The sequence below is a fragment of the Piliocolobus tephrosceles genome, chromosome 2 (assembly GCF_002776525.5).
Source record: "Piliocolobus tephrosceles isolate RC106 chromosome 2, ASM277652v3, whole genome shotgun sequence".
In the NCBI taxonomy this organism is placed as follows: domain Eukaryota; kingdom Metazoa; phylum Chordata; class Mammalia; order Primates; family Cercopithecidae; genus Piliocolobus; species Piliocolobus tephrosceles.
Window position 1 is genome coordinate 150,605,062 of NC_045435.1, and position 11,929 is coordinate 150,616,990.

The 11,929-nt window shown below is 35.5% G+C and overlaps 1 protein-coding gene across 16 annotated transcripts in view; it reads left to right on the forward strand.

Moving 5' to 3' along the window:
• Nucleotides 1-11,929, forward strand: part of TBC1D5 (TBC1 domain family member 5) — a 606,671-nt gene that overhangs the window by 489,247 nt on the left and 105,495 nt on the right. For all 16 annotated transcript variants that reach the window (XM_023207336.1, XM_023207339.1, XM_023207341.1 and 13 more), the window contains one exon: nucleotides 8,994-9,079. In XM_023207336.1, coding sequence (XP_023063104.1) covers nucleotides 8,994-9,079 — 86 coding nt within the window. The remainder of the gene's footprint in view (nucleotides 1-8,993; nucleotides 9,080-11,929) is intronic.

The following is an 11,929-nucleotide window of genomic DNA, read 5'->3' on the forward strand; positions in this document are numbered from 1 at the left end:
TTTACTTCTGTTTCCCAAATTGGGATCTTTAGGAATATTTTTTGAGATCACTTTTTCCCTTTTTTTCTTTAATGAAGATTGGGAACCGCACTTAGGAACAGACAAATGGATTTCCGTATTTCTTAAAGCATTGAAGTAAGTCTCTCCCACCCCCACCATTACTGACATTGAAGAAGGAAAAAGGTAAAGAGTTCAGTACTACTGAAAAGAGCCAACCAGTTATCTAAAAGACATATTTTGAGGCCCAGTATTAGCAACAAAGAAAATTTGTAGACCTAAACTCCTACTTTCCATATATATAAATAACAAACTGGAGGGCGGGGGGGGTTGGGGGTATGTTACTCTGGCATCTTCCTGCACGCTAAATTCAAAAATGTAAATACATTAGTAAAAGAAAAAAATTGATTTCTCTTTTGGTGTCTATTTATTGTGTGAAGCTAAAGTCGAGCATAACGCACAGGTGGTTTAAAATGCTTCTCTGCCATCTGAGATCTCGGCTTGCCAGGGTATAGATGGGGATGTCACTTTAGGGAATTGGGCTTATTCAGTATGTAAAATGAGGCTGGCATGGCTTCAGAGGTTTTGTCTGTGTCTTTACCCAATTAATGATGTTTTTGCTTCCTTTTTTTTTAAACTTTTTCTCTTCTATATTTTCTTTTTTTTGATTTACTCTATAGATGCATAGATGAGAATTACCTAGATTTTTCCATCAATTGCCCTAAGATTCTTAATACCTAGTTTTCACAATAGATTTTTCCCATCAAAATACATAGGAATTATTAGTAAATAAACCAGAAGTCATTTTGATCCTGACACTGAAATATTTTAGTTACAACCAAGTTACAAATATTTATATTCTTTTTAAATAAAAATCTATATTAATTTGATGAGTACATTGTATTCTTACATTTTGAATTTTGTGTATTGTTTAAAACAAAAACTAGGTTTTATTTTCCAAATCTGAGGTTTTGTGAATTTATTTTATACTAAGTATATGAAATTAACTCACGGTAAGATTGTTTAAAAAAAGTGATTTAGATCAGGAAGGTGAGGCTCAATATACTATTATGCATAAATATGTATAGTAAAATGAGTATTGTCCTTAGTCACAAGTGATATAAGAAGAAAATCAACTCTTGGATAAATGAAGAATAAGAAATAAGATACAAAGTCTAGGTTTGATAATATTTAGATAATATTCAGACAATACCCCTTATTGATACAGTGTGCATATGTATTTAAAAGGGAGTAATTTTGAGAGCATGTGGGATTACAATGTCTGCCTTTTTGATTCCCTGTGTGTTACTCTATCTATATTTAATGAAAAGGGCAGTAAGTGGCAATAAGAGACAGAAATAGTGAGACCTTTGTGAACCCTCTAGCAATCAGTGAATATCAGACCACAGATTTTTCCAGCTTTAATTACAGGCAAAAGAAAAGACAAAATTAGCATTTTAATATAGAAATATCTTAGGCTTTAGGAGAATTATGATAAATCTAATGTTGCCTAGTGAACCAGAGAGGGAATATTACAACAAACTGTCTCCTTAGGAATATTTGTTTAAATAAAAGCAACAATACTTCATCCTTATCTTTTTTAGATAGTTATCACTATTTCAGGCTGTTTTTTGTTCCAGGTTTAAAATACCTTTAGTTAAAAAAATAAAAAAGTAATTGGCAGTGTTTGTTTTCTATAAAACTATAAGAAGAGAAAAATTCTGTTTGCTTGGCACTAGAAAGATAATTATTTTAGGGAGAGTTTTTGCTCTGCAGCTCTAGTTCACGCGTGCCATGGCATCTCTGCACTTGGATGCATTTAGGTTATCTCATTTCAGTTACAGCGTATTAAACTAACTCCTCTTCCATGGCTGAGGTTTGCCCACCTGTCTCCCCTAAAACACCTGCAACATATGTTTACATAACCCTGTAATGCTTTGCCTTTAGGGTCCTGAGAAATTCCCCCAGAGCTTTTCGCTTATAAACAGCTGAGCAATTCGTTTTTCTAATGACGGTTGCTTTCCCCCCAGCATTGAGGCAATAACATATTCACTAAAATAAGGGTCTCATTTTTCATCAAAGAGGAACGTTCGACATATTTTTACAGTGCTATTTCTCCTTCCAAGCTTTATTTTTCCCCTTTTGTAATCTAGCATGCTATAAAAATTAAGGGCTGGTAGCAAGTATTAAGGGAAAGAAAACTAAGTAATTCTTCATTTGTCAAATATTTTCTTTTCTTCATGCCAAACATACATTATACTGTAAATACTTTTTTCTGTTAAACAAGTACTATAGAACTTTGTCAGTTTAATGTAAAAATTGTGACCCAATAAGCTATAAAAATGATAATAATTTGGACATATTGCAGGAAATCACTTTGATTGTTATATTCTCATATGCTAGCAAACAAATGCTGCCTTAATAGTATGATTTTACACCTTTTTCATATTAGTAAACCTATGTGCTCCTATTCTGAGAAATAAGACAGCCTTTCTCCTCACATGAGATCCAGCATTCATATTTTTTCTATGTGTTTTTGCTTTAAAAAATACAATGCTTGTCAAAATCTATCCTAAATTCAAGTATGAAGCATCACCTTTTCCACCTATTTGTTATCATGAATTTCAGGTAGTCAGACTGTCAGATCTGCCTTCTGACTCATGTCTGTCAGTACTCAGTGGTATCAAAAGGTAATCATGTCATTGAGTTCTTATCAAGTGCCTGGTACTGTGCTGGGAACTTAGTTCTCATCGTGTCAATTAATCCTTTCTGCAGTTTTGCAGATGAGTAAACTAGAGCTAGGAATGTAACTAACTCCTTACAGTTGCTCCACTGGTAATAGATGGAGCAGGAATCTGAGTACCACCCTCACTGACTCCTGATCCCTTGCGTCACCTGTCAGGCACCTTGTGCCCGACTCTAGAGCACACAAGTGCCGTTACATTTACCCTAGTGCTTGTGTTTTCAATGTATAACTTCACCTCTACATTAACTCCTACTGGTACTTTAATAAATTAGGACAGGCATCACTGGAATTGATACTCTTTTGCTCTTTTCAGTTCTGCCGATACTTATAAATAGCCAGTCCTTTGAAATATCCTGTGCTGTTCATAGCAAGATGAGACTTCTCCTTCTATAGTCTCTATTTGATGATTCAAATGGAGATATCACCTTGGAGTGAAGAACAGGAGTTAGGGAATCAGTCCAGAAAGTACTATTTGTAATTACCTTTGTTGGATGAGTTTGATTTCTCCAGACTCAGTACAAGGAAAATATCTACCACCTTATAGTTTATGTGTACTTCTTGTAGCATCTAGTATTTAGTTAGGCTTAGTGTGAATTAGCATTTAAATATTTTTATACTATCATAACAAAATGAGTTTGAACTTAGAATATTGAAATGTTGCTATAGGGTTAAGAGTGGCAAAGAGGAGGTAGGTCGGCTCATCTACAGACTTCCATTACAGAGTGCAGAGTATGGCCAAGGGAGTTGTTCACCATCCATAGTCAAACTCATTCTTGGACAGAATGTTTGTTTTACCTAAAATTATATTAAGGAGCAGTCTACTATCATATAATATATACTTCATAAGTGAACAAAGTTAACTATAACTTAGATCGATTTCAGTTTTTATCTCTTACTTTGATCGCTGTTATTTAAGCATTATTGTAAGTCGATTTTGTGATCATGATAAATTAACAAAAGCATTTTGGAAAGTCAGAAGCATAGCATGAGTTTTGTTTAGTTTTGATTTGTTTTTTGCATATTGTTTGTTCTAGAACACTTGCATCTACCACCGTCAATTCTGCTTCTGTATGTCACTTTGTCCACAAGACTTTAAGATACCTTCCCAAAATTCAGTCTGTCCACACCATGGGTAGAAAGTGTTCAGCATTCTTCTTATATTGCTATAAAATAAAATGCTGAAGAAAAAGCTTTAAATAGAGCTTCAACAACATTAACAGAAAAGAGTTGAGTGATACTTGGGCAGTTAACAAACTGAAATCTTGTGAAAGACTTACTTCAGGCCCATCCTGGTTGGCCTAGGAAAGGCATGGTAAACCCAGGATGAACTGAATTTGAATTTGTGATTTTTGCACTTTTCTTTTTTCTTTCTTTCTTCCTTCCTTTTTTATTTTATTTTATTTTATTTTATTTCATTTTTTTTGGAGACAAGGTCTCATTCTGTCGCCCAGGCTGGAGTGCAGTGACACAATCTCAGCTCACTGCAACCTCCTCCTCCCAGGCTCAAGCTGTTTTACCTCAACCTCCCAAGTAGCTGGGACTATAGGCATATGCCACCATACTCAACTCTCTTACTTTTTAAGAGATAGGATCTCGCAGTCACCCAGGTTGGAATACAGTGGCATGATCATAGCTCACTGCGGCCTCAAACTGCATTCAAGTGATCCTCCTGCCTCAGCAGCATGCACCACCATGCCCAGCTAATTTTTTTTGTTTTTTGTTGAGATAGTGGTCTTGCTATTTTGCCCAGGCTGGTCTCAAACTTCTGGCCTCAAGCAATCCTCCTACCTCGGCCTCCCAAAGTTCTGGGATTACAGGCATGAACCACTGCACCCAGCCTGCATTCATTATGTATAGTTATATAAACTTCCCAGAACATGGAACATAATTGGTATTCCTCTGTACACAGACTAATATGAGTTAAGATATGATTACCATTTTGCTATCTTCCAAAGGAAAATTCCCCAAAACAAACGCGTTTAAAAATATCCATTGTGGCCGGGCGCGGTGGCTCAAGCCTGTAATCCCAGCACTTTGGGAGGCCGAGACGGGCGGATCACGAGGTCAGGAGATCGAGACCATCCTGGCTAACACGGTGAAACCCCGTCTCTACTAAAAACTACAAAACACTAGCCGGGCGAGGTGGCGGCGCCTGTAGTCCCAGCTACCCGGGAGGCTGAGGGGCAGGAGAATGGCGTGAACCCGGGAGGTGGAGCTTGCAGTGAGCTGAGATCCGGCCACAGCACTCCTGCCTGGGTGACAGAGCGAGACTCCGTCTCAAAAAAAAAAAAAAAAAATCCATTGTTTTGGAAATGCTCATGATAGTTGAAGTCCTGACTGTGTGAAAATGAGTTTAAAACACAGTCATGCACTGCATAATGACGTTTGGGTCAACAGCAGACCACACATATGATAGTGCTCCCATAAGATTATAATACCATGTTTTTACTGTACCTTTTCTTTTTAAATATGTTTAAGTACACAGATACCATTGTGTTGTACCTGTCTACTGTATTCAGTACAGTAACATGCTATACAGGTTTGTAGCCTGGGGTCAGTGAGCTATATCATATAACCTAGGTATGTAATAAGCTATACCATCTAGGTTTTTGTAAAATATATTCTATCATGCTCACACAATAATGAAATCACCTAATGACACATTTCTCAGAACGTATCCCCATCATTAAGCAACACATGACTGTAATTGCCAATTGTTCTAATACAAAGGAAGACATAATGTTAAAGTGTTGACATAACATGTTCTGCACAATGAGAAATCACAGTTTTCATGGGGTCTGGTCTTTCTTACGTATAGAGTTTTACATGTATAAGCATACTGGTAATTTTCTATTGAGATAATATGCAGCTTTTCCATGTCCAGATAGGTATCTCAAAGGAAGTGCATGACTTTGTTCAAAAACCCAATTATTAACTTGAATTATATGCCCAGGTAAACATGTAAACTACATGTATAGTTCTAGTAGCTCTTGTATTTTAGAGAAGATTCCAGAACTTTAAAGATTAGAAATCATCATATTTTTATGAAGTTGTATTTGAAAACAAAAACTCCTTTAAGAAGAGCAAGTATTAGCCAAGCGTGGTGTCTCACACCTGTAATACCAGCACTTTGGAAGGCTGAGGTGGGTGGATCACTTGAGCCCAGGAATTCAAGACCAACCTGGGCAACATGGCAAAACTCCATCTCTACAAAACAATATAAAATTTAGCTGGGCATGTTGGTGCATGCGTGTAGTCCCAACTACCAGGAGGCTGAGGTGGGAGGATCACTTGAGCCTGGGATGTCAAGGCTTCAGTGAGCCAAGATAGCACTAAATGAAACGCTGTCTCCCCCCTACCTTCCCCCCGCAAAAAAAAGAGGAGCAAGTATCTCTTTTAAAATATTTCAGTTGCATAAAGTAAGAATTCCACTCATTTAATCTTGTCCCCCTAAGGAAACCATTGATAACATTTTGGTACGTCGCAGTTATCTATCCATTTATCTTCATATGTACATTTATATATGTATTTTTAACAATGATCTGAACCTGTTACCTAGTTTTAGTTTGGTTTTGTTTTGGTTGTTATTTGTGTGAGATGGTATTCCAAAATTCCTTAACTTTTTAAAACCTTATTTAATAGAGATAAAATTAACTTAATTGAAAGAGAATAATTATGGGTAAATTGAAGAACTATACTTACTGAATCCTAATGTATAAAAGTATTGGTATCCTTTTTATTGTTCATGTCTAGATGTTGATTTTTATAGCCATGCAGTGGTGTACAGGTGTTTCAGATGTTTCATTTTATGCTGTCCAGTACAGTAGCCACTTGCCACATGTGGCTGTTTGGCGCTTGAAGTGTGGCTAGTCCAAATTGAGATGTGGTGTAAGTATAAAATACACACTGGATTTCAAAGACTTTATACAAAAGAAACAATGTGAAGTATCTCATTAATAACTATATATGTTGATTACATGTTAAGATCATAGTATTTTAGATAGACTGAATTAAATAAAATATCACATTTAGTTTCACTTGTTTCCTTTTTATTTTCTTTTTTAAATGTGGCTACTAGAAAATTTTAAATTATAGATGAAATTTATATTTGTGACCCATTGTTGGACAGTGTTGGTCTAGATCCATCTGTATGTCTGTATACTTATGTTTTAGAAACATCACTGTCTTCCCAACAGAAAAGAATAACTTTCAGCCATAACCTCTGATTTTATTTTCTTAACATTTCAAATGCTGTTTTTCAACATCATCTTTTGATTCTTTTTTTTGTTTCCAGTACAGTGGTACTTTAAACTACCTCTCCCTTTGATAGCAGTAAGTCTCCTAGGAATTTAAATATGCCTCAGTGAAAGCAATACTTCAGCCTCATTTATATGTTCAAGTTAGAGCATTATTCCTAATAATGGCTTTAAGTGCTTAGATAGATCAGCACTCCGTGTCTTGAATTGCTTGTCATTTCTTCATAAAGATGTTTCAAGTAATTGCTCCATGTGATCCCTTCTTTCATTATTTTATGGCAAAAAGTAACATAATCCTTTATTAGTTTGTTGGAAGTCAGATAAAAAGGTTCTTTTTTTATTAGCAAAAACAAAATGTATTTCCAGGTGCTAAGAATAAAGAACAAAATTAGTCATGAGGGATAGTCCTGCGAAAGTTGATTTTTAAAATACATCATGAATGCACTGTCAGTCTGCCAGTGGCCTTAACCTCTATTTTATTTTCCCATTATACTTGGGTCCAGGTTGTCATCAGCTATCATGAGAAAACCTATGTAATTCCTAGAGAGAGAAAAAGTTGCACTGTTAGACTTAATAGTATGGTAGTCATGGAAGCATCAGTTATCTTCATCAAGGCAATTCAGATTTGATTATTGTAGAACTGTGTTGAATACCAAACCAGTGGAGTAGTAGCTGGAGCTAAATCAAGGGATTGTCATTTTTGTCAGATGATTAGGGCTGGCTTGGAAGAGATATGAAAGGGTTGAGCTGTGTAAATATTCTCTTTTCAGCAGAAAAAGAAAAGGTCCATCATGGCCATTAAATACGGCTTGTTAGCTTGATGAATTTCAAACTATTTAACCTTAGCAATTATATCCCCCCGCAACTCCCCCGTGCCTGCATGCAAGTGTATCAGTGTCTTGGAATTATGTCTCCAAGGGTTGATATCTAAGCATACTGGTAATTTTCTATTGAGATAATATGCAGCTTTTCCATGTCCAGATAGGTATCTCAAAGGAAGTGCATGACTTTGTTCAAAAACCCAATTATTAACTTGAATTATATGCCCAGGTAAACATGAGAACACATTTATTTATAAGGCTTTAAAAACTTTTTATGGTAAATATATGTAATTTAACATTTTAGAGATTATGGTATTCATTTAAATTATGCTGTAAACATGATTAGTTTTTGTAAAGCAGAAGTATATTTGTTTAATTTTCACTTGCCTGTGAGGGACTTGATACATTTAAATAATAGATATGTTTAAATAATAGCAACACATTTAAACAGACACAGTGGACCTAATGATTCAAGGACATTTCTGCAATGTTTATAAATAATGTTGCATTCTAGAAAGCGCAGTGTTTTTGCTGCTTTTATGAAAATGTACATCGGTCAATTTGCTTTTGTATTGTAATGGTTACCCTGGTAATATTTGTAGTATCTGGCATATTGGCATTTATTAAACTCATAAATAAGGATAGGAGACATAGAAATTGCTAACTTTAAAAGAATTGCTGAATTCTGAAATAACTCATTTTGGAACAAGAAAGTCTCAGTGTGCCATCTAGTGGACACATTTAGCATTCTGGTCATAAAAAACTAACGATTTTCTCTTCCCCCGAAATGCAGTTACCTTGACACCTTGTGTCTTTTGGTCCTTTGGCATAGTTTGTGGTTGTGTTACATCTCATATAGTTTTTAGATTTTATTATACTTTTATTCATTATATTTTTAGGAAAGTTACATTTGAAAGTTTTATTTTGAAGTCATCAGAAATCTAATGATGAATAAATCTATGTTAACTACGAGAGAGAAAAAATAATTTTTATGTTTAATCAGAACTAAGGAATAATTTAATGAAAGCAAAACCCAATCACACTAAATTATTAAACTTTATATTATACATATTCTTTTCTGAAGGAATATTAAAATGATCATTACTGTCCTCTTATATGTTAATGGATTAAATCATTTAACTAGCTTTTTAAAAATGTATTTTTTTGTTTTAGAGAAATCCAAGACCAGTGACTTATCAATTCCATCCAAACTTAGATTATTACAAAGCACGAGGAGCCGACCTCATGAATAAAAGCCGGTAAGTCCCCTTTTTCTGGTGATAGTTATAAATCACAAGGGTAGTCTCAGAGATCATCAGGAACTTTTACACATTGCTGAAAAAAATTTTCCGGATTTTAGCATATCAATGGCTAATGTACATAAGGAATCTTTGTTAAATAAATTACCCAAGTTATTTTAAAGGCGTAAGAAAATGCTATATATTGACATCAATGGTAAGATGAAAAATAAATATAAGAGTACTTGTTACAATTTGAAGTTAGGCAACTTCATTTTTCTAACATGAATAAACTTGCATAAATTGTGCCTACTTGTATAATCTCTTTCTAGATTTTTGCTGTTGATTGAAAAAAGGCAGCTTTATAATATATTTTTAAATTATTTCAGTAACAAAATTAAAAATGTGTTTCCCAACTGTCTTTAGAACTACACAATAAGCTTATAAATGCATCTTGTGTGTACGTTTGTGATTGCATACATAGAAATTTTAAGGGTCACTGTAGGAATAAAAAACATTAAAATCCTACTTTTCAAAGAAATTAACATTGGCAGAAAGGGTTGATGAATGGTTTTGTTCTTTCATAATACTACATTGAGATGTCTCAAGAGTTAACTTGTCAAACCAGAACCATTTCAAATTAGAATGTAATTTCAAAGTTTACTGTGGAAGACTAAAATGTTAGTAATGATAAATGCTGCCAAGTTGTCCGAATTTTCTTCCTCAAGCATTTTGCCTATGTGTTAGCTTTTCTTCAGTAGAATTCCAACAGCCTAAATATACATTTATGGAATACATATACACAATGTGTTCTGCTGTTACTGGAGAGTTAAAAATAAGTTATAATTCCTGCTGCATAGGAACTCATATTCTAAGGGATAAGAAGAAGTTTACAACAAAATGGCTAAATTTAAACTTGAAATTTGAACCTTGTCTTAGTGTAATGTTGTTATAAAATTAGCCATCTCTGATTGAAATCTGTTTGCCCCATATATTGATGTACCGTGCAATTATGAGACCAGTTCTGTAGCCCATGAGACTTGTCTGAAGCTCTTTTCTGTTTGTTCATTTCATCTGAGTCTTGTTACACAAATAAAAATTTATTCGCTATAGTTAGTTGATCATTCAACACAACTGCCAGATTGGTTATTTTAAACACATGATGTGCCCAGTAAAAACCCAGACCAAAATCCCTGCCTTCAGTAATCTTACACCCTAGTCAATTATATTTCTTCCCATTATGTCAAATATTTAGTTTTGTTATGTTTAAAAGAACAAAGTATATTAGTCTTTTTCTTTATGTAAGACCTTTTTAGCTGGAATCCTTTGTCTTCCTCTCCCTCCCAACCCCCACAGGATTATTTTTTACACAACAGCCAAGTAAATGTCAATTTATAACAGATTATATCATACCTCCACGTAAACATCTCCAAAGGCTTCCTATTGCCACTGGCAATCCAGTCTTCTTCCTGAAGCCCTTTCCTATCTCTTTGACCTTATCTCCTTCCACTCTCTCCTCTTCACTCTCATGCTACAGCCATACCAGCCTTCTCTGTTTCTTGCCCTTGCTTAGGACCTTTGCACCTAACTCTTCCCTCCTGCTAGAGCTCTTCTGCCACCGCCATCTTCCCATGCCTCTTCATGATTTAAAGCTCAGCCTAAATGTCATCTCAGAGAGGCCACTCTTAACCTCCTTGCCTGTCTTCACCTCCCCTATTCACTCTATCCCATCATCATGAACTGAAGTTATATAATTCATTTGTGTATTTATAATCTGTCTCCCCAACTTCTCCACTAAAATCTAAGTCCCTGAGGGCAGGCATTTTTTCTTTACCACTTCATGGCACCTAGGACAGTGATGACTGATACAGGGAAGGCACTCAACACATATTTGTTATGTGAATTTTTTGAAATATTTCAAACACCTTTTTCTCCACCACTGGAAATGTATTGTACCCATTCTTTTCTCCCCTACTTGATTTTCTTCTCTTTAGCCTTCTCTCCCCATTTTTCTTGCACAAAATGTTGATTTTGTTTTATATATTTCCTTGTAAACACATTAAGATTCTTGTGCAAAGTATCTCTTGAAGATTGGAAGGAAGACTTTTTGTCATCCTTTTGCAGTTGCAAAGCTTAACATTGAAATTGAACTAAATAAAATGTAGTAATTGAAGCAGACGTCACAGCTCAGTAAGCAAGGAAATAGTTAATAGACGGTGCTGGGAAAATTGGCAAATCTTTGGAAAAGTATCAGCCACACACAAAAATGAATTCCAAAGTGCACTGAAACAAGCAAACATAAAAATAAAAATGCACGTGCCTATCTGACCGATAGTTACTTGAAGACTTTTAAATCTTATTTTTAAATTTTTTTTTTTGTATTATACTTTTTTTTTTTTTTTTTTGAGACAGAGTCTCGCTCTGTCGCCCAGGCTGGAGTGCAGTGGCCGGATCTCAGCTCACTGCAAGCTCCGCCTCCCGGGTTCACGCCATTCTCCTGCCTCAGCCTCCCAAGTAGCTGGGACTACAGGCGCCCGCCACCTCGCCCGGCTAGTTTTTGTATTTTTTTAGTAGAGACGGGGTTTCACCGTGTTAGCCAGGATGGTCTCGATCTCCTGACCTCGTGATCCGCCCGTCTCGGCCTCCCAAAGTGCTGGGATTACAGGCTTGAGCCACCGCGCCCGGCCTTTTTTTTTTTTTTTTTTTTTTTTTATACTTTAAGTTCTAGGGTACATGTGCATAACGTGCAGGTTTGTTACATATGTATACTTGTGCCATGTAGGTGTGCTGCACCCATCAACTCGTCAGCACCCATCAATTCATCATTTATATCAGGTATAACCCCCCAATGCAGATGGAGTCTTACTCTGT